The sequence below is a fragment of the Acanthisitta chloris genome, unplaced genomic scaffold, assembly GCF_000695815.1.
Source record: "Acanthisitta chloris isolate BGI_N310 unplaced genomic scaffold, ASM69581v1 scaffold10147, whole genome shotgun sequence".
NCBI lineage: Eukaryota > Metazoa > Chordata > Aves > Passeriformes > Acanthisittidae > Acanthisitta > Acanthisitta chloris.
Genome location: NW_008683180.1, coordinates 1 through 22909, shown reverse-complemented (window position 1 = coordinate 22909; position 22909 = coordinate 1). Strand labels below are relative to the sequence as shown.

At 41.4% G+C, this 22909-nt stretch overlaps 1 protein-coding gene across 2 annotated transcripts in view; it reads left to right on the top strand.

Annotated features, from left to right (window-relative positions):
- The window catches only part of CTBP1 (C-terminal binding protein 1), a 39068-nt gene extending 31418 nt beyond the window's left edge, over nucleotides 1–7650 (top strand). The window contains exons 7-8 of one of the 2 annotated variants that reach the window (XM_009078823.1): nucleotides 664–781; nucleotides 6393–7650. In XM_009078823.1, coding sequence (XP_009077071.1) covers nucleotides 664–781; nucleotides 6393–6579 — 305 coding nt within the window. In that variant the 3' untranslated portion in view covers nucleotides 6580–7650. The remainder of the gene's footprint in view (nucleotides 1–663; nucleotides 782–6392) is intronic. The other variant, XM_009078824.1, reaches the window with a different exon arrangement.
- Nucleotides 7651–22909: the final 15259 nt, after the last annotated feature.

Below are 22909 nucleotides of genomic sequence, written 5' to 3'. Positions count from 1 at the left end.
GTGTGCTGAATCAGGTTGACAGATTTATCCAGTCTTAAAACTTCAGTTATACTTCAGAGGTTAAACAAAAGTTTTGAAGAAATGAAGAAGGGTCTATTTTCATTTTTTGTAGGAACGAAAGGGATGGTTGAGGATTGATACATAGTAGTAAATGTGAAGAGCAATTGAGATACAGAAGGGGAAGATCAGGAGGACAGGGGTAAAGTGTTGGTCATATTCAGGTTTATTGCAAAATTCCATGCAGAATCCTGCATTCTTCAGTAAGTGTTTTTATTGCTGTTACAGGTGGAAGGAAAAGGAGAAAAGTAATGTTAGAGACAGAGAGCAGGAGGCTGCATTACTGAATTTGAGTGGTAGTCATGCTCTATATTCAAGTTATAGCTTCTTGGAAAGCATGAATCTTGTTGATTTTGGTTTTATTGAGACCCTGTATACAAGAGACAAAGAGAGACAGAGAAATCAATGATGCAGAGCATTTTAACCATTATTAACTGAGTCCCAGGCAAAAGGGAAACAGCAAGGATCAAAACCAAGCTCTTGGTGTATATTATGTGTTCACTTAAATATGCAAATATTTGTAACTGTTTTTAACATGGACACATTAAGAGCATAAGGCATACCATTTTTATGAATTTTTATTTCATCTCCCTCACTTGGTCCTAGGTCGTATTCCAGACAGCCTGAAAAACTGTGTTAACAAAGATCATTTGACTGCAGCTACACATTGGGCCAGTATGGATCCAGGAGTTGTTCATCCAGAGCTTAATGGTGCTGCATACAGGTAAGTGTGCTCAAGGTGTAGAAGAAATACCTCCTTGATTCAGAGGTAGGTATTCAAGAATCAATGAAAACCCTTCCTAATTAATAAATGAAGTGATTTTGGATCAGACACCAGCTATATTGTTTTCATAATTGTTGCATTCAGAGGAATAATATTGTTTTGCTAGTTGAAGTCAGTCATGCTGCGTGTAAATATGATTCCTCTTATGATCTTTTTTGTTTGGTTAGTATCTGAACAATACACATCTGTTTGTATATTCAAGTAAAACAATTCTGGTCATCTCCAGTGAGTGCAATTTATGTTCCTTTTGCTGAAGGTAATGATGCAGCAGTACAGAAAGAGTTTCAATAATAAACTATTATTATTTGTGGCCTCCAGACACAAGGGAGAGAAGTAACTCAGTAGAGAAAACAGTGGTGATTATGAAAATATGTTTAAATTTTTCTAAATTATGTGTTTAACTTTCAAGCAGAGTAATTTGAGAGACTCACATTTCTGTATTCTCAATTAACTCTGAAGGGTGGCCTTAATAATTAATGGAAAGGGGCAATTTTTTGCATCTAATATGCACATTCCTTAGCTACTTTGAGTGTCTTTGTCCATTTATCCCTAGCAGCTGTTCCAGCAGCAGATTTCTCCTAGTAGCCAGCTTCAGACAATTTTTATTTATGAAAAGCCTCTGCAGTTTTTTTATCTCCTGGTATGGTATTTGCACATAAGTAGGATGAAAGTGGCTGAGAAAGCAACAAAAAGCTGCTTGCTTCAATGCCTTAAGGGGCAGTGCAGTCCTTTCATTCTTTTGTCATACCTCTTTATTCTGATCTTTTCGCTGTCCTTCTTCATACATCTACCTTATCTTTGTGCTTGTTTAGGAGGACTTCACCGTGCTCTTAATGGAGAGGGGATTGCTGGCTTTGTGTTATTCCATATGACAACCCATCTGTGCACTGCTGAGAAGTGAAGCAAAACTCTCCCAATGACTAACAGTCTCATCAGGAAGTGATGGAGAGTTGACAGGGGGAGTGTCACCACCCTCTGCCATAACCCCTTTATCAGTAGTCATAAGTGCAGTAAAGGAAAAGAGTAACTTGGATTTGGTCAACGTGTGTTTATCTCACATCACCTGAAGATGTTTATTTTTTGGAAAATGTACCCATAGCCCTAAATATCTGAAGAAGGATGTTTTTGTTTGCTTAACTGAGAAGTTCAAGCACATGTGTTCTCTTGCACACAGTGTGTGGTTTCACTGACTTCAGCTGGGAGCAGCGAGGGTATGGCTGAATGTAATTGGGGCTTAAGGGCAGGTGTTGCAGGACTGTGGGTAATAACTCCAGCCCTGTCATGGCAGTTAAGAATAGGGTTCCATGCCCAAATAAAATGCAGGTTTTGTTCTCATTTTGGGGGTCACAAGTCCAGCAGAAACAGGCTTCACAGCCAGAAATTAATTTTAGCTCGGGAGTGTTTCGGGAGTTAATGATTTACAAGGTAAAGACCATATGTATTCAATTTAAGCAGGATAAACACAACTGAATGACTTTTTAAGACATTGTTTCAGTCATTTTTTTCAGTAAAGAAAATTCATTGTAAAATTCTGACTTCACAGTTATTTTCAAATGCAAAATAAAACTCAGTTTGGGAATTTTGGCTCAGAAGTTAATAGTTATACAATAAATACTAAAAGCTTTTCAGAGGGTTTGATAGAATAGTGTTTGAGTGTGGGCATAGGCAGGTATTATGTGGAGTACAAGATATGCAGCGCTTGAAGTTCAGGTTTTATCAAGAAATTGGTTTCAGCAGCAGTGTTTGCTTATGCTTAATGCCTGCCTGGATTAAGTACAGCATTTGAATTGATAGTTCAAACCAAATTTTCCTGTCTTTTCTTTGCAATCCAAGATTATGTTGAGTTAAGTGAGTTCTGGAGTCTTTCACAGACTGTATGATGTTTCAGATGTGCTAATAACTGTATCATAGTCATGTAATTGCATTAGAAGATAAGACCTGAGTTAATAATTTATATGTTAAAAAATGCAAATAGCTCTTTGGGTGAACTAAAACTAATGAGACTGCTTTATTCTGGATATATCATTTACTTGTATTTTGATGTAGGACAGAACTCTCAAATTATCTGATACTATCACAAGCCAAGAACACTTGAGCATTTGTCAGCAGAATATAATCTAGATCTTCTGAATATCATCACATCCTGTGGAAAACAAAACCATTTACTGTGTGAAATGCAAGACACCCTATCAACACAAAAGGTCATGCTAACAGGACCTATCCCATGAGTAAAGATTAATGATATTCCTGAGAAGGAATTATTTGTAGTGGTCTTGGTGAAGCAGCATAATCTACCCTGATCTAGTGTTATTACTGTGTGTTTGGTACTGAGCTGCCTGTTAAATAACCCCCTGCCATTTCCTGTGTCACAGAGCATGCAGGTCATGCAGAGTGAAATTTAACAACCAGTAAACAGGAATTGTACCATTTATAGACATGTTTACATACGTTCCTGCCTCCTAACACCTAGAAGATGAGAAGGCTGTATAGGGCTCTGAGCAACCTGGGCTAGTGAAAGGTGTCCCTGCCATGGCAGGGGGGTTGGAACTAGATGATCTTTATACTCCCTTTCAACCCAAACCATTCTATGATTCTATGAATATTGAGGTACTTGGATGAGAATAGCTAGATGATGGTAGTTCAGGAGTTCATTCAGGTTGAGGTATTTCACTGATTTGTAGACTCTCTAATGCACTTAAATTTTTTACCTCTTTTGGGACAGACTCTGTTTCTTGAACAGAGCTTAGCGCGGTGAGTTCAAGGTGCTTCTGTAGTTTAAAAAATATAGAAGATTAGTGTAGAAATTAAAGTTACCTGTCTGTTGTAACTTAAGAGGGCTACTGTATTTTTCTTCCTAAATTAAGACTTCATGGGGCAAGGGGAAGGAAGAGGATGAATTAGCAGAGGAGGTGTAACTGATCACTCACTTCTGCTTTCACAAAAATTTAATTCAGTGAACATTTTACCTGGAAAACATTTCAATTTACTGCTGCCAGAGGGGGAAGATGGGGAGAAACTTTATGAAGTGCTGGAGGGAATCTATTTGCTGGTAAAGAATAGAAAAGCAATAAGCAGCAACAAAAGGGAGAGTTATGTAGAATAGAAGTGCTTATGGGTGGAGACTGTTGAGTTTGTGCCCTCCTTTCAAAGACAGGATTTGAACAACACTGATGATTAAATTAAAAAGGGACAAAAATTACAAAAACAGAATGGCTAACTTAGGGTTAGGAGTTGTCAAGTAAAAGAGCAATGTGTTACCTGTATTTTGGCTGCTGTGTAGCTTTAGGACAAGGAAAACAGTTGTAAGGCTTCTGGGTGTTCCCAACAGTCTGTGGGAAGCTTGTATCTGAGGAGAGGTAGAATCCTGGTTATAACTTGGTGTCCAGGGGAAATTTTTATATACAGAAAGGATATTTGGAGTCAGAGGAGAATTTGAACTGCAGAGAGCAGTTTGAACTGCTTAATGTGCTCATAAGGTAACTGTTAATGGATTCAGCACTGTCCATTTTCACAAAGGGAATCTGTGTCTTTTCTTCCTGAGGAAAACACAGTTGCAGAATTTGCTCTCTCCTTGATTTCTTCCAGCTCTGGTGTATTGATGCTCAGGGAATATGTTGTTAGAAAGTAGAGATTCTGTGTTGGGAACTGCTGCTGTGTTGGACTTGTAAATGGAAGTTTGTCATGTTGTGTGTTTTGCAAAGCACCTAGAGTATAGATAAGCTGTTTCAAGACTAAATTTGAGTAAGTAAATCACTACCCTGACAGTTTTCATAGGAATTGAAGCAAATTTGATTAATAAGATTCAAATGGAGTTACTGAAACAAGCAACTAATTCCATTAGCAACTGCAAATTAATTCTAGGGAACCTCTCTGGAGAAGGAATTAGCATAGGAAGCCCTGTAAATATGTGTGCAATTGGGAACAAAGTTACCTGGCCTACAGGTGTTTGATCTGTTACATCCTGGTTGTCCTGATCTGTTACATCCTGGTTGTCCATCCCAGATTAAGGTCCGCCTCGTGGTCTGTAGGAGTCTCACCCAGAGTGACCAGACCAGTGAATGGTGTCCTCGTGGTCCCTGTGCCATGTCAGACAGCCTTGCTGAGCCCCTCTGGCACAGTGTTTGCAAAAAGCAGTTCTCTTGGTGTTTCTGTGGTGGAAGAAAAAAGAACGAAAATGTGTTTTCGTCCAGCTTTTTTCCTCCTGAGCTTTGCATAAGTTCTGCGCTAATTTTCTGTCAGTTTGAGGGAATTTAGGATGAGCAGCACAAACATGTATTACCTTGGAAAAGATGCTGCTGAAATGGGGTGAAATTCCCTGATGCATTCAGAATTGAACTCTGATGAGGAGAAAATCAAGAGCAGAATAATGTGATATTTGAAAAAGCTTGACAAGACTTACAAGTGCCTTTTCTCCCATGTAGTTCTGAGTAAATACTTGGCTAGCAAAAGCTGCAGTGAGTGGTATGTTTGTGTGTTTAGGCTTTCAAATGGATAATGCTCTCGCTAGGATGCTTGGGTGAGCAGAGTCCTGCAGGAGAGAACGAGGGATGAGTGAATGTGATGAGGAAGGGAAGGAGAGGGTCAGCATTAAGTGACCAGTGTGAGAGAACTTGGCAATAGGTATTGAGGTATTTGACTAAAAAGGAAACATTTTTATTTAAAGTGTTCATGTGTAGCTGCTGTTTGTATACAACACTGTGCAATTAATCAATGACATCTGTACTTTGAGATTGGAACTGTAGATTTGCAAGATTTTTTTAACCTGATAACATCAGAGCCATCATACACGCTGATTCAGCTTGATTTAACTTTTTTTTGTTGAATTCATGAAATATTTAGCCACTGGTGTTTGTCCAGATAGAGAAACAAATCTTTAAAACCATCCATGGCTTTTGTATTTGCACTTCTCTTTCTTGCAGTCTGCCTAAAGCACTTGTCCTCTGTGTAACTAGTAGTGGTTCTCTTTCAGACAAGTGCAGTGGTGAGTTTGATCCTGAAAACATTACTCAGAAGCAATAGGCTTGAATTTGTGGTTGGAAGAGTGTGCGGGTATAATTGCTTTTTTGGGGAGCTGTCAGAAAGCTGTGACTGCAAGATTAGTAAAAGAAATATTTTTTCAAACCATGGCAATTAAAATCTAAAATTTCTACACAAGAACAAAAAGAGAAAAAATAAATCCCCAACGGTCAATTTGAGGAAAAAGTCATAGAGAAGAGATAGGTGTTGCATGGACCCAGCCTGGATTCTTTCTTGTTGAGGTTGTACTTTGAGAGGAGCAATATTTGCAGGTTGTTTCCTCTGCTGTGCTGTCACTCATGCTATTAAATCTGAAGAAACAATCTAGGAAACCTTTATTTCTCGTTTGGCTAAAATGCAGCATCTCTTGCTTTATATAGCAGCATCTGCATATGACATCTGGAGCTTAATTCCCTGCCATCCTAAGTGGTCTGAAAATAAAAGAAGCATCTCTGTAGCTCTAGAAGGAGACAAGATGGGCTTTCTGGTCAGTCATCTCTTGGTTTTAATGCATGTTCTCATTTCCTTCTCCCAGCAGGTATCCCCCAGGCGTTGTAAGTGTGGCTTCCACTGGCATACCTGCAGCAGTAGAAGGAATAGTCCCCAACCCTATGTCTTTATCACACGGCCTCCCTGCTGTAGCCCACCCGCCCCATGCTCCTTCCCCCGGCCAAACTGTCAAACCAGAAGCTGATAGAGACCACCCAAGCGACCAATTGTAGCCTACGCAAACAGCATTCCCAACATCGGAGATTTCAACTTCAGCGTGTGGAAAACAAACCAACAAAACAAAACCCTGGATTTTGATTAAAGGCAAAACCATGAACTTACAGGAGGAGACGATTATTGGTTTAGAAACTGGTCCAATATACAGTATAAAAGAAAAAGGTGGGAGACAAAAAGAAGATTTGGAAACATTTTTTCCTCCGTATAAATTGTAGTTTGTCCCTGTCCAGTGGACTGATTCACTGTTTCTGTGTCCTATGGGTTCTTTGTTAAGCAAGAGAAGTTAGTAGTTAATTATATCATGAATGTACTTGTCTGTGTACAGTTTTTAGAACATTAAAAAGGGTTTGTTTGCTTAGCTGTCAACAAGGAAAAACATAAGGGAGGCATTCAACAAACCAATTTTGAGATTAAAAGTCCTTTCTTTTATATTTTAAAACATGCCCAAAAATGAGGCAGTTGGCAAACTTCTCAGGACAATGAATTTTTCCCATTTTTCTTTCTACGCCACACAGTGCATTGTTTTTTCTACCTGCTTGTCTTATTTTTTAGAATAATTTAGTAAACAAAAGAAAAACAGTTTCTCCTAATTTTGGCATGAATTCCCTTATTTCAAAATGAAGACAACCTTGCAAAGAGATTTTGAGGAAAAAAAAAAGGTTTTGTATAAACGAGCATTGTGCTTTTTGTCACCAGTTAAAGTATATATTATTGGTGGTATCCGGAAAAGGCACTAGACTACTGAAAAGTAGCAGCATTTCATTGCCTACATTGATTCCTTCCTGGTAATGTGGTAGGCTAGCAATATTTTTGGTTAAAATCATGTTTGTGACTGTAACCATTTGTATGAATTATTTTAAAGAAATAAAAATCCCAGACAAATATCATATGTGTAAAAATTTTTATTTCTAGTAACTGTTTATTCAACTTTTATTAGGTTTCTTAGCTGTAATTTTTAAACAGATGCTGTCAAGTATTTCATTTCTAGCTTTACTTTGCTCTCTGTTGTTTGTAATACTGTCTTGGAAGCTTGAAAAATAAAAAAAAAAATAATTCTTTCCATACCATTTTTCCCTTTACATTTCGTAAATGTTGATCTTTTTTCCTGTGTTTCTAATGGAGTTTGAAATTAAGATGGATTTTGATTTGTACACCGGCGTCATCAGCTACAATATGGTAACAGCATTTATGCCACCACTGTGGGCAGAGCAGAGGAGGTACAACAGCAACACCACAACAACAGTAATAATAATAATAAATGTCTTTTGCCGAAGTCCAACATGAGAAGTGTCCATTGTTTTATTTGCTTTTGTGATGATGGAAGTGTGCAGCAGCATGTAATCGTATTTGCTTTATTGAAGGAGTTTGTTTCTCTGAGCACAGGCAGAAGTGTGGTCAGGGCAGGTTAGATTTCAGCTGGAAGTTGGTTTGACCTTTCCTGTGCTCCTGGGTAAGATGTTCTTCATCCCTACACAGTTTAGAAAAGCAAGATGAAACTTTAGGTGCTGGAAGAAAGAAGTCTGTGGTGGTCAAAAGTGAGCCTGGACATAAATCTCCTTGGTGGTGCCTTGTGTGGTCACTATTAATCTGAACTAGGAACAGTGCACCTAGGGTCAGTGAGCTGGTTGTATGAGATCTGTGATGAGTTACTGTCCCTTATTCCTGCAAGTCTACAGAGCAGCCTCCACTTCTGTTAGGGAAATGGTAGGAGGCTGAGAATCAAGACAGACTGAAATTTGTGGGTTTGTACCCAAGGAACACTATACCAAGAGAAAATTTGTCTTAATTGAAGAGTGGAAGGTTTTGCCTTGAACATTTAGAGCTAAAAATGCCATCCCTTACAACTTACTTGATGATAAAACCATTTCTGTTCCCTCCATGAAACAAAACAGAAAACAGCCCTAAAGCTGCAAGTTGTCCCAGCACACTTTTAACAGCTTTGTGGCCAAAAACCTGGAAAAAACCAAGTGCAGGCTCCTGCTGTTGAAATGGGATTTCATGTCTTAAGGTGGTGCTTTGTCAGGCTGAAGTTGCTTCTTTGATATATGTAAAACATTTAACAGCTGGCTGCAAAGTATCACTGGCAATCACATTTGCAACCACATTTTCCAAGGTAAACCAAGAGGGTGTTTTTTTTCTTTGCATCAGTTTGGATGTGGCTTATGTAAGTAGCTTTGTTTCTAGCGGATCAATTCATTGATGAACTAGACATGAAGGCACAGGTATTTATTGTGTGCACTTCTCGGGATCAGTTCTGAAGCTTTTGAGCTATTGCCTGTGCTTGCTCAGGCACAAACATTTTCAGGAGTTGAGCCTGAAATCCCGTGCTGGTGGGTGCAACAGGGCACAGCAACTGTGGTGATAATGTGTTCAATATTTTTATGCAAGTGTTTGAGATGTATCTCTTGGTCTGACTGGTGCAGAGTAATCCAGTTTGCTGCTTCTGTTGGAGCAGAAAGAAAAAGCCATCTATGCAATGACAAGACTAATGGGTACTGACTTCTGGGTTATGGTCTGAAAAGCTGAATTAAAAAAAAGTTAATAAAAAAGCAAACTTGAAATAAATGACTGAGTGGAAAAGCATCCCATAATAAACAAAGGCTGTTATGCCAGAGTAACCTTATATCTTTTACAACTGCTTTTGTTGGGTAGTGGAAATGTGATTAGATTTCCTCCATCTGGTAAAGGATGTGCTAAATTAAGTTTAGACAGAAGAAGATGCAGTTAGTGGGAAAATATAAAGTGGTGAAGGTGTTGGCAGGGGAGAGCAACAGATGACCTGAGGGAGTATTGAAAGGTGAAAGAGGAAGTAATCAAAGCGCCTGCCTTGAACAGGACTTGTTGGTTGGTTGGGTTTTTTTTTCTTTTGGTGGCATTATTTGAATTAAAGATCTTGGCCAAGAAGGAGGCCAAGTATGCCAAAACTGCTGCTGGCTGAAGGACTGAAGGCATCACCAGTGTGCAGGAGCTTGGGAGCCTGCACGAGAATTTGGTGGTATGGAAAAATGGGCTGTTGGAAGCAGAAAGATGCCACTTGCGCAAAGGCAAAGTCAAGTAGTTGCGAGTCAAAACAAAAACTTGTTAGAAAAGGAGCCAGGAGTGTCTTTGCACGGTAGGGCTGATGGATTGTCGATGTGCGAAGGAGCAGCATGGTGGTAGATGCCTCTGTCATGATTTTTTTTGGTAGGTTAGAGATGCTACATGGGACCTGGAGCCTTTGCTGTGTAGTTTTGGTCAGGAATTTTCAAAAGACTGAGCTCAACCTGAAGTCATAGCAGACCCAGGCTCTCAGAGTGGCTGTTGATGTGCAGGGCTCATCAAGTGAGAGGAAGTCAGAGTAACTTGGCTTTTTCAGCTTAAAGTAAAGGCTGATTTGGGGAAATGACTATAAATAGCAAATGCTAAAGAGGAAGGAGAAACATTAAAGAAATGCTGGTATATGAACAGATAGGCATAAATGGGGGTTAGGAAAAGTTCTCTGTCAGCAGGGAAGTCCTAGGACTGGTTTCTAGTTGGAGTTACTGGGAGTCAGTACTGAAGTCCTTGCAGCTTTCATTGGCTTTTATTTTGTTTTGGTTTTATGTTTGAATCTTATTTTTTTAATATAACTTTGTTTTAAAAATCCAAAATAAGAGAACATTGTTTAAAGGTCATCCAAGATTGCTATCAAACCTAACAACTAGAGGCCTTTTCCATTCAGGGTAAAACAGTTCACCTTCCTTTTTAACAAGCCTCTAAGCTTTTTTCTTTAGTACGTTTTTTTGAGAAAATGCCTTGTTCTTGTCCAGCTTTCCACTTCAAATTCTTAAGGCTCTCTTTCCAGATGACTGTGAGTGCTGCAGTCTAGCTGTTCCTAACTTGCTCCTTGCCTCAGACTGAAGGGTTTTCTCCTCTTGTTTAATTTTGGAGGATGCTTCAATAGTGTTGGTTGTTCTGCTTGAAGGAGAAAATTTCTGCCCAAATTTCCTTTACTCAGTTCACTTCAACCTTTCTACCTTCTGTGAATTGAAATTAAAAAAATAAAAAAAGGAGGGGTAGAGGAGGGAAGTGTCACTGGTTTTAAGGCCAGAGATCATTTTGTCTGACCACTAAGTAAAGCTGTTAAATGTGATAGGTGTCTTCATTAAACCTGATACCATGTTTTGACTTCAGTAAATCTTTCAGAACGATTTCTAGCATTTATACTTAAATGTCAAGTGATGGGGTTTTTTGCTATTTCCTCTAATAGTTTATTTAAATGGGCTGTAACTGTCACTAATTTTTAAATGGCTTTATTTAAATAATTTGGCTCTCCGTGTCTCTAAATTCCAGTTTTCATGTTGAACATGAGGTCATGTAGGCTGACTTAAATTTAGTGAGCACGTCACATTTTAGTCCATTTGCCTTTGTACTGAGGTCAGTGACACATCTTCCAGGAAGAACAAACTGTGTTATTCATCTGTTTTCTTTCCCAGTTTCTTTCATGACTCTGTACATCCTTTCCTTTGTGGCTCTGTATTTTTGCCTTTTGGAATGACATAGTCCAATATGGTTATCTTCTGGAGTTGAAATTACAGGGTTTCTGATCTCTGAGACTTTCAGCTGCTATCTCCTTGCCTCCATTGACTTTCCAATTTCCTTGGTAAACTATTTTCCTACAGTCACAAGTGCTTGAAGAGATTGGTTTAATCCTCTTGGACCTCATACTGTGTTTGCCTAGGTGGCACCTCATTAGTTGCACAAGCTCCATGTTGGGTAGATGCTCAATGCAGTGGTCATGCCCTCATTGTCAGTGCTCTCTTTCATCCCACCATCTGCACGATTGCTGTGTCTGCCTCTTGCAGCATGGACCTTATCAGAGTCTCATATATCGGTCCCTTCGCCTCTCAACATCTACCTCCTGTCCTTCTTCCTTGATTCTTTCGAGCATTCAGGAAACCTGGAATGTTACTTCTAGAATTCTAGAAATGCCCTTTGGTCAGTTTTACTCCCATCTGTGAGTTTCAGCTCAACACAGACCAGTTGCTTTTCAGCTCTCCTTGGCTGACCTCCATGCCCACTACCTCATTAAACCCATGTCCTATATTCTAATTTTTGTCTCCAGTTTGGGGCTTGTGATCACCCAGTTGGTCTTTTTTTTTAAATGCAGTTCTTCATCTGGAGTTTTCTTTTTACATTTTCTGTGCCACATAAATGACAGCTCTTCAGATCTAGTCTCAGCACTATTTTTGCCTTTACACTTCTGCTCAGAGGCATAGTGGAGTGTTTTCTTTAAGGAGCACTGTTTGTTTTGAGGGGGTTGTGACCCTGTGTCAAGGCTGCCATAAACACACTAAAGTATGTCCTTGGGATGATTAGAGGCATTTGGGACATGCACAAGATGATGTAGATCATTCTCTGAACATGCCAGTCCCTTCAAGATATTTGTTACTTGCATAGTCTTAAACTATGTATGTATCCCCTTTCTTTCATGTGCTGCCTAAAAAGGGTAAGCAGTTGCTGGCTGGAAGTGTTAATGATCTGTTCAAGAAATAAAGTAAGGAAGTTTAAAAAAAAAAATACTTGAATGTGTTTTGAGTTGCAAAGATTAAAAGTAATATGAAGGAGCAAAATTATAGCTTAAATTGCTGCAGGAACCTTCTGTTACATGTCAGGTTTGACATACTAGAAGCAGACGATTATGTGTCAGTGTGACTGTGCTATTTATTTGTGCTGTGAAAGCAGAGTCCTTGTAGAGTTTGGGAAGAGCTTATGGGGCTGGCTCCCTGGATAAACCTTAAGAGTTAGGGCAGCAAATCAACATCTAAAAATACATCTGAGGAGCTGATGTCTCAGGCTTGTGTTTCCAAACCCCTCCAGCCATTTTCAAAACGTCCCACCCGATGCAGTGGATTGAATTCTCAAGCCACTTGCCTCCAGCACAGCTGTTGACTCCACAGCATATTCCCTTCCCTGGGAACACAGTGAGCAGCACAACTTGCTCCTCAGAGCACCTGAAAGCACCAGAGTAAATCCCATTTAAGTCTCCGTTGCTGCTCAGTAGGATTTCGGTTAAGCCCTTGTGTAAAGTTAAGTCCATGCTGTATTTTACTGTTCTTAACAGAAAGAAAATCTGCTGGTGGTGTTTTCCAGTAACACATTTGCTGTTATCAGCACCAGTAGTTTCCATGTGAAAATGGAGTCAGGGGATTTCCAACTTCTTTTTTATATGAGCTTTTGGTCATTTTGCTGTTTGTTTGCTCACATTTTCTCAAAGCCTAGTGTACGTGAAATGTGTTTATCGCGTTAGGAAGTTTTGGTGATAGATTTTTATCTTTTAACTCACAGCCCTTTGTAATTAGCTCCAAGGCCATCGCTTTCTATTCCAGACCTGAAGTGCCTGTCATTTGAAAGGGATAGCTGAAACAAGGTTTTCAAGAATTCATATTCTGAATAGCTGTAGTTTTCTTTTCCTTTTTTTTTCATTTCCTCCTGCAGACCAGCCATTTTAAGTGCAGGATACAACCCTTATGTTGCAATAAGCACAGGCCAGAAAACTCTCTGCTGTGGCTCTAAGATCATTGTAGAAGTTTTCAGACTTCATAAATTCTAAGGATAAAGGTACATTTTTGCATCATTTTGCTAGTGGCTGAGATCTGATCCAATATTAAAAATAGAAGTCTTAAGTCTGTCAAAAGAGAAGTATTAAAATGTGACACACTGGATTGTGGCACACATCCTGCTTGTATTTTTATATGGTCCTGGAGCAAAATGCGTCATTGCAGTGAATGTCGTTCTCAACGACACAGGGTCTGGCACTCAACCTCACCGTTTGGAGAATGTGTTATGTCCAACTTTGCTGAATGTAGGATAAGGTTTCTCATGTTGCAGTGATCCCCAAAGCACTTTAGTTTTCAGCTGCAAATAATTGCCAGTGGAGCTACCAGTGACTCCCAGTAGTTTGTGATGTGTTTGTGACACAGCTGTGAGTTCAGAACTAAGGAGACACTACAGTTTTTCTTTGAAAAGTCTGTTATTGAGTCATTAGATGGTGGTTGTTCTTAAAACTAGATTCATCTGCTTGAGCTCTCTCTTCTGGTCTTCGGTGACCTTTGTGAAAACTAAAGAGGAATAGCTCCTCATGTCTGGAGTCTTTCCTGTTAAATGCCTGAGATTACAGTAGAGCAAACCAGGGACAATGGCCACAGATCCCAGTGTGTCTAGTGTAAACTACTCATGGCAATTAAACTAATTTTCTAGTTTTGAAGTGGCTTCATTGCTTGGGAAATGAACACTGCAGAAATCAAATGTCATCCAGAAGAGGTACCTCTGTGTACTCCTTATTCCCTCTCTCACCAAATACGTGCAACCCACTGAAAATCCCTCCCCAGAGGGCGCAGAAGGATGAAACTTCTCCAACCTACAGTGCCGTGTTTTATACTTTTTTTTAAATAATCCACATCTGATAATTCATCCCCCGTATCTATTATGGTAGGGTTTAAAACTCAAAATGCTGGAAGCAGTCTTAAACAGATGCTTAGGCTCAGCTCCATCAGGCTCTGAAATCCCTTTGGGGACATAGATTCTTGGGTAGAAAGGGCAATGTTTTGTTGTTAGTGGTATGTTGGGGGTTTTTTAATGCTTTTGAGTGTGTTCATTCCAGGGGTCTGGACTTTCAGAAATGCTGTGTCTGCTCAGCCTGGGGAGTTTGCCTGCTGTAGCCTTCGCCTGGTTGAACTTGTCAGGGGATGGAAATTGCGGTGTGACCTTCATGGTAAGTTAAATGTATGAAAATGTAACAGAAGAATGCGTTGTGATAATGTGCTTTCCTGCCCGACAAGCCTGAGCTCGTGGAAGTGCTGAGTGGCAGCTGCTGCAGTACCAACCCAAACCTTCAGCTTCAGTGAGACAGCTGATCTAAGGCTGTTCCATGCCAACCTCTGCATTTTACGGTAGGAACGAAGTCAGATGCTGAGCTGTTGTTTTCTCAAATTCTCTTCTCAGAATTCTTTTGTGCTCACTGTTTCAGCCGGGGTCATACCCTGGCTCTGCAGCACCCAGATGTGTGCACCAGCTTTTTGACTGATTTCTCAGCTAAGTTTCAGAACTCCAGGTGATCTGGTTTGTGACTGTTATATAGCCTATACTTTTTAAATTTCTACTCTCCCCTTCTGGCTGTTACGTGTGCTATATGTCTGCTATTCCTTTCTGCTGTTTTCCTGCAAGGCCTGGGAGCTGATGGGTGCTGCGGGTGACAAAGGCACAGGACACCGGAGGTCCCTCCGTGATAGCCACTAGGTGGCAAAACGTACTTTGTGCATCGAACCGACATGTGAAACCCCCGGGAAAGGAGCGGGCTGGGTTTTCCCTGCCGCCTCTACGAATATTCTATATTATAATCTACTTTGGCATATTTAGATGCTGCGCATGGAGCATCTTCGTTTTCAAAGTCTGTAAACGCTCCCGTTCTTACTTATGTCTTGGCCATTCGAGGTTTAAGCCTTCCCAGAGCATTTTGGCAGCAAATCGTGCCATCGTATCCCAGAGTCTGAAGAGCATAACGTGTTGAACAGCCTGGTGAGTGCTGTAAAGCTGTGTCTGTCCTGGCTCACCTGGTCATCACAGTTGAGGTGTCGTTTCCCTTCTTAAATTACAGGTGGGACCTGTTCAGGACAGACACTCTGTAAATGCTTTCTCCTATTTATAAACAGATTAATGGATATTTGGGGATAATTCGTGCTCCAAATATTTTACAAGCACAAAGATGAAGACTCGATAAAAACCCCAGAGGGGAAGTATAGACACCTTTGGCGTTTTCTAAAGCCTGGATGGAGGTTATGCTGTTTGTTACCCTGACTGTGAGATTTTTGTCCTCTGTGGAATATGTCCTTGTACTTCTGCCTGCTGGAGATATCTCAAGTTACAGATTTCCATCATGGTCTGTTTTTTTGTTTTCCCAATAGCTTTCAGGGGCCCTCACGAGGAAGTTTCTAGCTCACTCTCTGTGGTGACAGCAGCGCTTTGGGCTGGCTCCTCTCAGTGAACTCTCACATCCAGCACTCTTCTGCCCTTGTCCTGTTCCCTGCAATACTGCTTGCAGCCATGCACCTCGCTCTGCTGATTGCACCTGGTTTTGGGTAGTGGTATCTTTTGGTATCAGACTCTGGGATGTGAAACTGATCTGCACAGCTGGGTCCTGCCATGGCATCGGTGGCATGTTCACTTTGTCTCCTTTGGCAAAGGTTTCACCTGGAAAAGCAGAGAATTTGTTTTGCCCCAAAACAATGGTCTGAAATACCATGTTTTGGAATGTGGTGGGAATATCCTTTTCTGGAATCATGAGAAACATGAGCAGCATTTGATTTCTTCTGCTTCTCTGTGTCTCTGGCAGACTGGACATTAAATCTACTTGTTAAATTTAGGCAAAATAATAATGGCAATAGATCAGGTCTAAGGAGAAATGGTAGATACAAAACAGATTTTTGACCGGTTATTAATGGAGCATTGGTCTTCTGAATGGAAGACTATTGGATTTCTGAATGGAAGGCAATATATAATGCTATGGAAACTACAGCATGGTGCTTGTCACTTCAGCATAGTAATGTTCATGTGGCCACACTAAGCTTTCATGAAATAGCCCAAGTCTGGATTTTGCTAAGTTTTGAGTACTTGCATTCAGAAACTTTGTGCTGATATTTGAAGATTTATTTTCATGAATTCACCTTTAGTTCTTGTGGCTTCAGAGAGTTCTGGGTATTCTAATAGTGTGATTAATCAGGTGAAGGTGAGTCTGCCATTGCAAATATCTGGAGGCAGGAGATTTCCCTGTAGGTGTAGAATAGCAGGAGGTCTGAAGAGCATTGCTGGGGTCTACCCTGACTGCTGAACAGAAAGCACAGGGTGCCCAGAGGTCAGTCGAGGCTGCCCCTGTGGTCCCTTGAATGTTTGCTTAGATCAGGCCCAGTGCTACCAGGTCCTGCTTCCATGTGCCATAGGCAGCAGAGAGTGGAGCTGCAGTGCCCAGTGAGGCCCTTTCCATAGACAATAGGCATATGACTCACTGCATGATGAGAGAAAACAAATATCCCCAGGCCTTTCCTATGAGATGACAGTTCTCAGCCATGAAAGTTGACGTCCTGGGATATCCTTCAGTTTGCAATAACTTGCTACAAGGCAAAAGCAAAAAAAACCACCAAAACCTGCCAATGGAGTAACAACAGATTTGCCAAGAATGTTAAATATATAAAAATGGTACTGGAATTACAATAGATTGACAACAGGTATTTGTCTTTGATGGACATGAGAAACATGTATATTCATGTAATATAACCTGGTGGTCCTAGTTTACAGCAAGGGTAATGTATTTGTTATTTATTAAGGGTTAATCAATGATTAACAGGCGTTGCAATCAATAGTTAATTGATTGTTGTAGACTTAGTTCCCACATGGCTTGCAGCTATCTGTAACATGGCATTCATGCTGTAATGTATTTATAGCAGTTATTAATCACACACTAGTGTTTTTTAAATGTTTGCCTTTTATTAGGGGTAACCAAATTTTCAGTAGCACATCAGTGAACTTGAGTTCTGCCTTCACATTAGCAAAAGGGAATATATAAGAAAGTGGTTAATTTGGCCTTGCTTTCTTTAATTTGAAGAACCCATCAGCTACATAAATTGGAGGCACTATCACATTATGAAAGCAATTTTAAGTAAAACACACCATTTATGGAAGAAGCACTCTTAAAGATTTTTGTAATTACAAATGTTTGTACTGTTAAGTGAATTGCATTGAAGTATTTGTTGTTGTTGTTGCTTTATTTCCCTGGAGGACTCTTCTGTAGTGGGAGCTTTGTTATGTTGATAAATGTGCCTGAAAGCTTTATAATGTACTGATGCATTGTAATGATAAATAGAGCTGGTTAAGTAGTAAAGATCAAACACACAATTAAACAGACTGTAATATACATCTTGCTGAGCAAGGGAAAACAATAGTGGAATCAGTAGAGATGAATACAAATGGTTTTATTGAACTAAGCAAAAAATATATTCTTTTGCCTACAAAATGAGGAAATTTAGCCTGATACTTGCATGAACAGACTTACAAAGTGCTTAATCAGTTATAAAATATCTTTAAGCTATTCAGCATTTATAATCAGCAGCCAGGGCTTTCTCCGACCGCTCCAAGTAATAGAGATGTGCAAGAACCCAGAGGTTAAGTGAATCAGCACGGCGTGGGATGTCTGGGAGAGGAGCCTGGGCACAGCAGGCAGTGCTCACAGGTCTGCCACAGCAGTAAAATTAACAAAAACACGTTGCACTTGACAAAAAGATTAGAACAGAATATTGGCAGCGCCTGCTCCTATTGTCCCAAATGTCCTTTCCTAGAACCTTTCCCAGCAGGGAGGCTGGTTCACACTTGGCGAGGTGACAGAGGTTTCACACTTGTTATTGCTGTTTGCTCTTCCAAATACCAGGAGGAAATGTGATTCAGAAGGAGCATGCTGGAAGAGGGAAACATGGCCAGGGGAGAGTCACAAAAATAAACCTTTAAGACACAGGCATTGAGGGGGACTTTCATTCAAAACTCAGAGCAGTACCCGTGCAACCTGCTTGCCAATTATCCATGTCCATTCCTACTTTGAGTTACTCTAAAGGGTGTTTTAAGTGAATTTCCTTTCAGGGGTATCCATAGCCAGGTCAGCACAATAGGAATTTCATAGCACATTTTACAGATGCTATGGTGCAGTAACTCCTTGAGGAGTTAGAATTAGGCAGGATATAACAGCCAGAAGAAATACTAATTCTCCTGGATTGACTTTATGTGAGCTCCTACCCTACACAGTGCTTTGCCCACCTGGAATAGCATAAGCTGTTTGGATTCCTTTGCAGTATCTGGGTATTAGCAAGACTCAGGGGAGAGACTAAATCCTGCTTCACTGATGCCAGCAGCCAAACTCCTAAGCCTTGTGCACACTGGCCAATTATTGTGTAAAATTCCCCTCTCCCTCCAGTGTTCACCAAGCTCTGCTGCACCCCCAGGAACCACCCAGCAGACAAAAAGCATCCAATTGAGATGTGGGCTGTCCTTCCCAAGGATGTGTGGCATGATACGTTCTGGCCAGCAAACATGTTCATGCTAATTTGCCGTGTGCTGCTGATTGCTGAAAGCATTGCACAGCCTCCAGAAAGTCAGGTTTATTTAATTAGAAGCAGGGGAGAAATAAATTCTTCCAACTTCTGGAGTTTAAGAGAAAAAGGAGGTGCTGGGGAAGGTGCTGTGGCCCCCCTGCATCTGGCTTCTCACAACCTGAGCTACAGGTGTTGCTCAACTCAGAGTCATATAGGAGTTCCCAGGAATATCCATAGGAATAGAGCTGATTTCTCCTCTGTATAAAATCTGTTTCTGCCCCAAGAACTACATGTCACTCCACAAAGATATTTAGATGTCCAACTGCCACTTAAGCATCTAAATACCTTTATAGGTTTGGGCTTAGGTCCTAATTGTGTTGCTGCAGTCCATAATGTCACTGGTTTTGCACGGCAGGCACCAGATCAGAACTGACTGTGGAGAGAAGCACAGCCTGGCAGCCACTGGGTTTGACTTAATTGGGTTGGGCTGGTTTATGGTCCCTCGATGTACGTATTTTTTTCCTTGTTGAAACACAACGTGTCTGCCAAGGCCAGCAGGAAAGCAGGAGCTGTCTGGAGGTGAAATTACAGACTGACAGGGACAGCCCTGCTCTATGGGAAGTAGACTCCAAAGGGTTTTGTGATGTCTGTCGGTTTATGCCATCTCTTCGTCACTGAGTTTGCAGCCCAAAGATTATTTTGGATGCTTGCCTATTCCCAGAAGCTCTGCATGCGCAGAACAATTTAAGCTCTGTGTTAAGACAATAATTATAATCAAATCTCACGCTCTGCTACCTTGGCCAGTCACCTCCATGGAGCAGATGGGAAGGGGGCTCAAATCAGCAAGGGTTTTCCCTCCCAGTGTACAACTGGCCTGATGTCTTCAGAAAGGCCTTTTTTGTTTCTCCCTTTGGCTCCCCTCTGCTTCTGTCATGGCATCAGGGACAGGCTGCAGCTGGAAAATCATGGACAGGGCTGGAAGTGCAGAGGAGAAAGTTATTTTGTCTGCTGCCTGCCTGCTGCTCCTTGTACACACCTCCAGGCTGGGAGCAGGCACTCAGAGGAAACTGGGTTTTTGGTAGTCCCTCTGCACCTGCTGCTCTTCAATGTCAGGTTTGAGAGCTGCTTCTGCTCTCAGCCTGGTAGGTTAGTCCTGCTCCTATGTTTCCTGAAAGCTTAGGTCACAGAAGCACAGAATGGATAAGGCTGGAAGGGACTACAGGGGGTCATCTGGTCCAGCCTCCCTGCTCAAGCAGGGTCAGTGGTTAGAAGAACACCTGCCATAGGTGTTGTGTTGTCCTGCTATGGCAGACACGGATATGAGCACACATGGAGGTTGCTGCTGGTGGTGACAGCACTGCTCTAAACTGATTAATCACCCCCTACAGCATAAACACAGGGGCAGACACAGGCTGTGAGTTCACCACTGCAGTCCCTCAACACATCCCTCCACCTTCTTCTGCAGTGTGGCATTAAGGCCAGATGTTAAGTCTGTTTTGTTGGATGGTCCCTCTGTGCTTTGTCACCTCAGTCAGAAAAGCAGGAGGGTGCCTGCTCAGCTCTGGTGCCAAATGATGTGTTAAGTCTTCAGAAAATTATAAACCTAGGAGAAAGGTTTCTTTAGGAAAATTTTCTCCTAATGGGGATAAAGCTGCTGTATTGACTGGTTGCCTGTTTAAAAACACACACCTCCACTGCCTGTTGTGGACCTTTCCTTAACAGCCCAGCCTGTGTTGCATCACTGGTGCATATTGGTTGCTGAGATGCTTTAGATGGAGGAGCACCTTGCAATCCTCCTGTGCATTTTGTTTCCACATAGAGCTCCTAGAAGAAGCTGGAAGTGAGGACCCTTTGGTTACCACTGCTTGTCAGACCCAGACAGAATAATTTGATCTCATTCATCTGAAGTCAGTGGTGTGAGATTGGCAGGTGCTCTCAGGGAAGTTGAGCCACAGCCTAAGAACCTGTATGTTCCCTTCACTCACCCCGTGGTTGAAAAATCCCAGGGATTTGATGTTTTATTTTATTTTCGGCAATGGTTGATGATATCTCCTTGGTACCATAGTTCTTCTATTAGTTTTTTTTCCATTTTGGCTTATTAGAACAGGAAATTGCATATAAATGTTCTGTGGAATAGCTGCTGAATGTTTAAATTTTTACTGCTCTCTCATGCTGCATCTTTAGTCCTCACTGATATTCCCCCCCACACACATGTTTTTTTCTTAAAGGCCAATGAGGCTGTTTGTGGCTTTCTGCCTTACAGTAGTTACTGAGGCTCTTGCTGCATCCCATGACTGCTATTAATGAGGTATTTGGTCTCTTGAAGGCAATTACAATGATTGTTGTTAAAGTACAAAAACAAGCTCTGTGCAGACTCTTTTCCCAGATTTGGAATCTTCACCAAGTTTATGATTGTGATTTAGATCTGGATCCTTGCCTCATTCACATGGCTGTCTGATTCATAAAAGCACCTCTGGGGAGCATTCAAGAAATGCTTTATCTTTACAGGATAGGGTCAGTGATTGCCCATGTGACAGCAGGGGATATTTATCCAGTCAATAAAAACCCTGACTTGGCAAAATCTTTGCAGAATTTGCAAGACTTCAGAGATGAACTTCCCTTTTACAAACCCAGAGAGTCTCCTGCCCTCCACAATGTCCAGCCACCAAGGTGATTTCACTCCTGGCAACTCCCAGGTTGCACCCTGCAATCCCAAAGAGGTGACCAGTGAGCTGTGCCTCAAGGATTATAGAATCATAGAATGGATTGGAATGGAAAGGACTTTTAAAGGTCATCTAGTCCAATCTCCCCACAGTGAGAAAGGACATCTTCAACTAGATCAGGTTGCTCAGAGCATCAGGGTTTGCATAGGGGTCTATAAACCTTGAGCATTGTTAGCTGTCTTGGCTTCATCAGCCAGGAAGAGCTTGTGGGATCTCATGGTTATTCCAGCAAGGAGGGGGAAATGATGACACCAAGGAGGAATGCAGCTCTCAGCCAAGGTGGTGGACATGCTCCTCCCTGCTCTTCTCTGGGACATAATCCCCACGTGTCCATGCTGGGCTGCCAGCCACCTTCCCCTCTCCTGAAATTCCCCTGTCATCTCTGTCCTCCTCCTCCTATTTCATGGACCTACAGGCTATGTGCTCTCCCTGTGTGGTTGGGGTGCTGAGCAGGGATGTGGGGAGAGGGGTGAGGCTGGTGTAGCTCTTGCCTTCATGGAGGAGATCAGCTATTTCTTCTTATTTCTTGTTCTTTTCTTAAACGGTGTGCAGCAGGCTCAGGCTCACGCCCATGCTTGCAGAAGCAGCTGCCTTGATGAATATTTGCCCAAATCATTATGCTTTCTAGCAGTTAGCCTGCAAAAAGGCCCAGCACCATTTGTATGGTAATGGAGGGCTTTCTCAGAAATGTTTTGGAAGCAATCAGCTAAACTAATAGGATTTTATGTAAACCAATCTCTTTCTTTAGATCAGGGTGGTTGGGTTTTTTTTTCTGGAGAGGAAGGTAAGGGCTTTTTAATAAATGCAAATTGATATTTCCATGAAAATGGAAATGAGAGAAAAAGTTCATCGCCAGGGTAAAATGCTGCGACTTTGCTCCAGCAGCAGCTTCATGTCTCATTCTCTGCACATCCCCCAGCAGCCACGATGAATTTCTGAGGTGCTGAGGCAAGGTGAAATGAGGAGAATGGCTTTCTTCCACCTTGACACTATAGTGAGACATCAACAGGGTTGGACTTTTTATCACCCCATCAAAGCTGTGGTTTCTCCGGTCCTGGACCTCTGCAGAGGGTCACAGCAAGAAGTCAGAGAGGAGACTATGGCCAAGGGGCTCAGGCTGTTATTATTGCTCATTTCTGCTGCAGATCAGCAGCTCTGGCACTCTGTAACTTGAGCTTTTTGTGCCTCTCCAGCAGGATTTGAGGAAAGTAAAGGATGAGAAGCACTCAGAAAACTGATTTATGTCGTGTGCTCAAAGCTCTGCTTTTAAGATAAGTGCTTTGCACTTTGAAATTGTTCACTGCATTCACCTATGACCAAGACTTTTGCTGCAAACCCCAAGTGCTTTCTCACTTGGGACACAGCCGAAGTAACTTTCTTGGCCCTGCTTCTGCTTTCCTCACTGTTAAAAGGGCCTGACATGTGACAGTAGATCATCTCTGTGGAGCATGAGCTGGCTAGGATTGTTGCAGCCAACCATTTAGGTGTGTTCTTGTTTTCAATATATATAAATA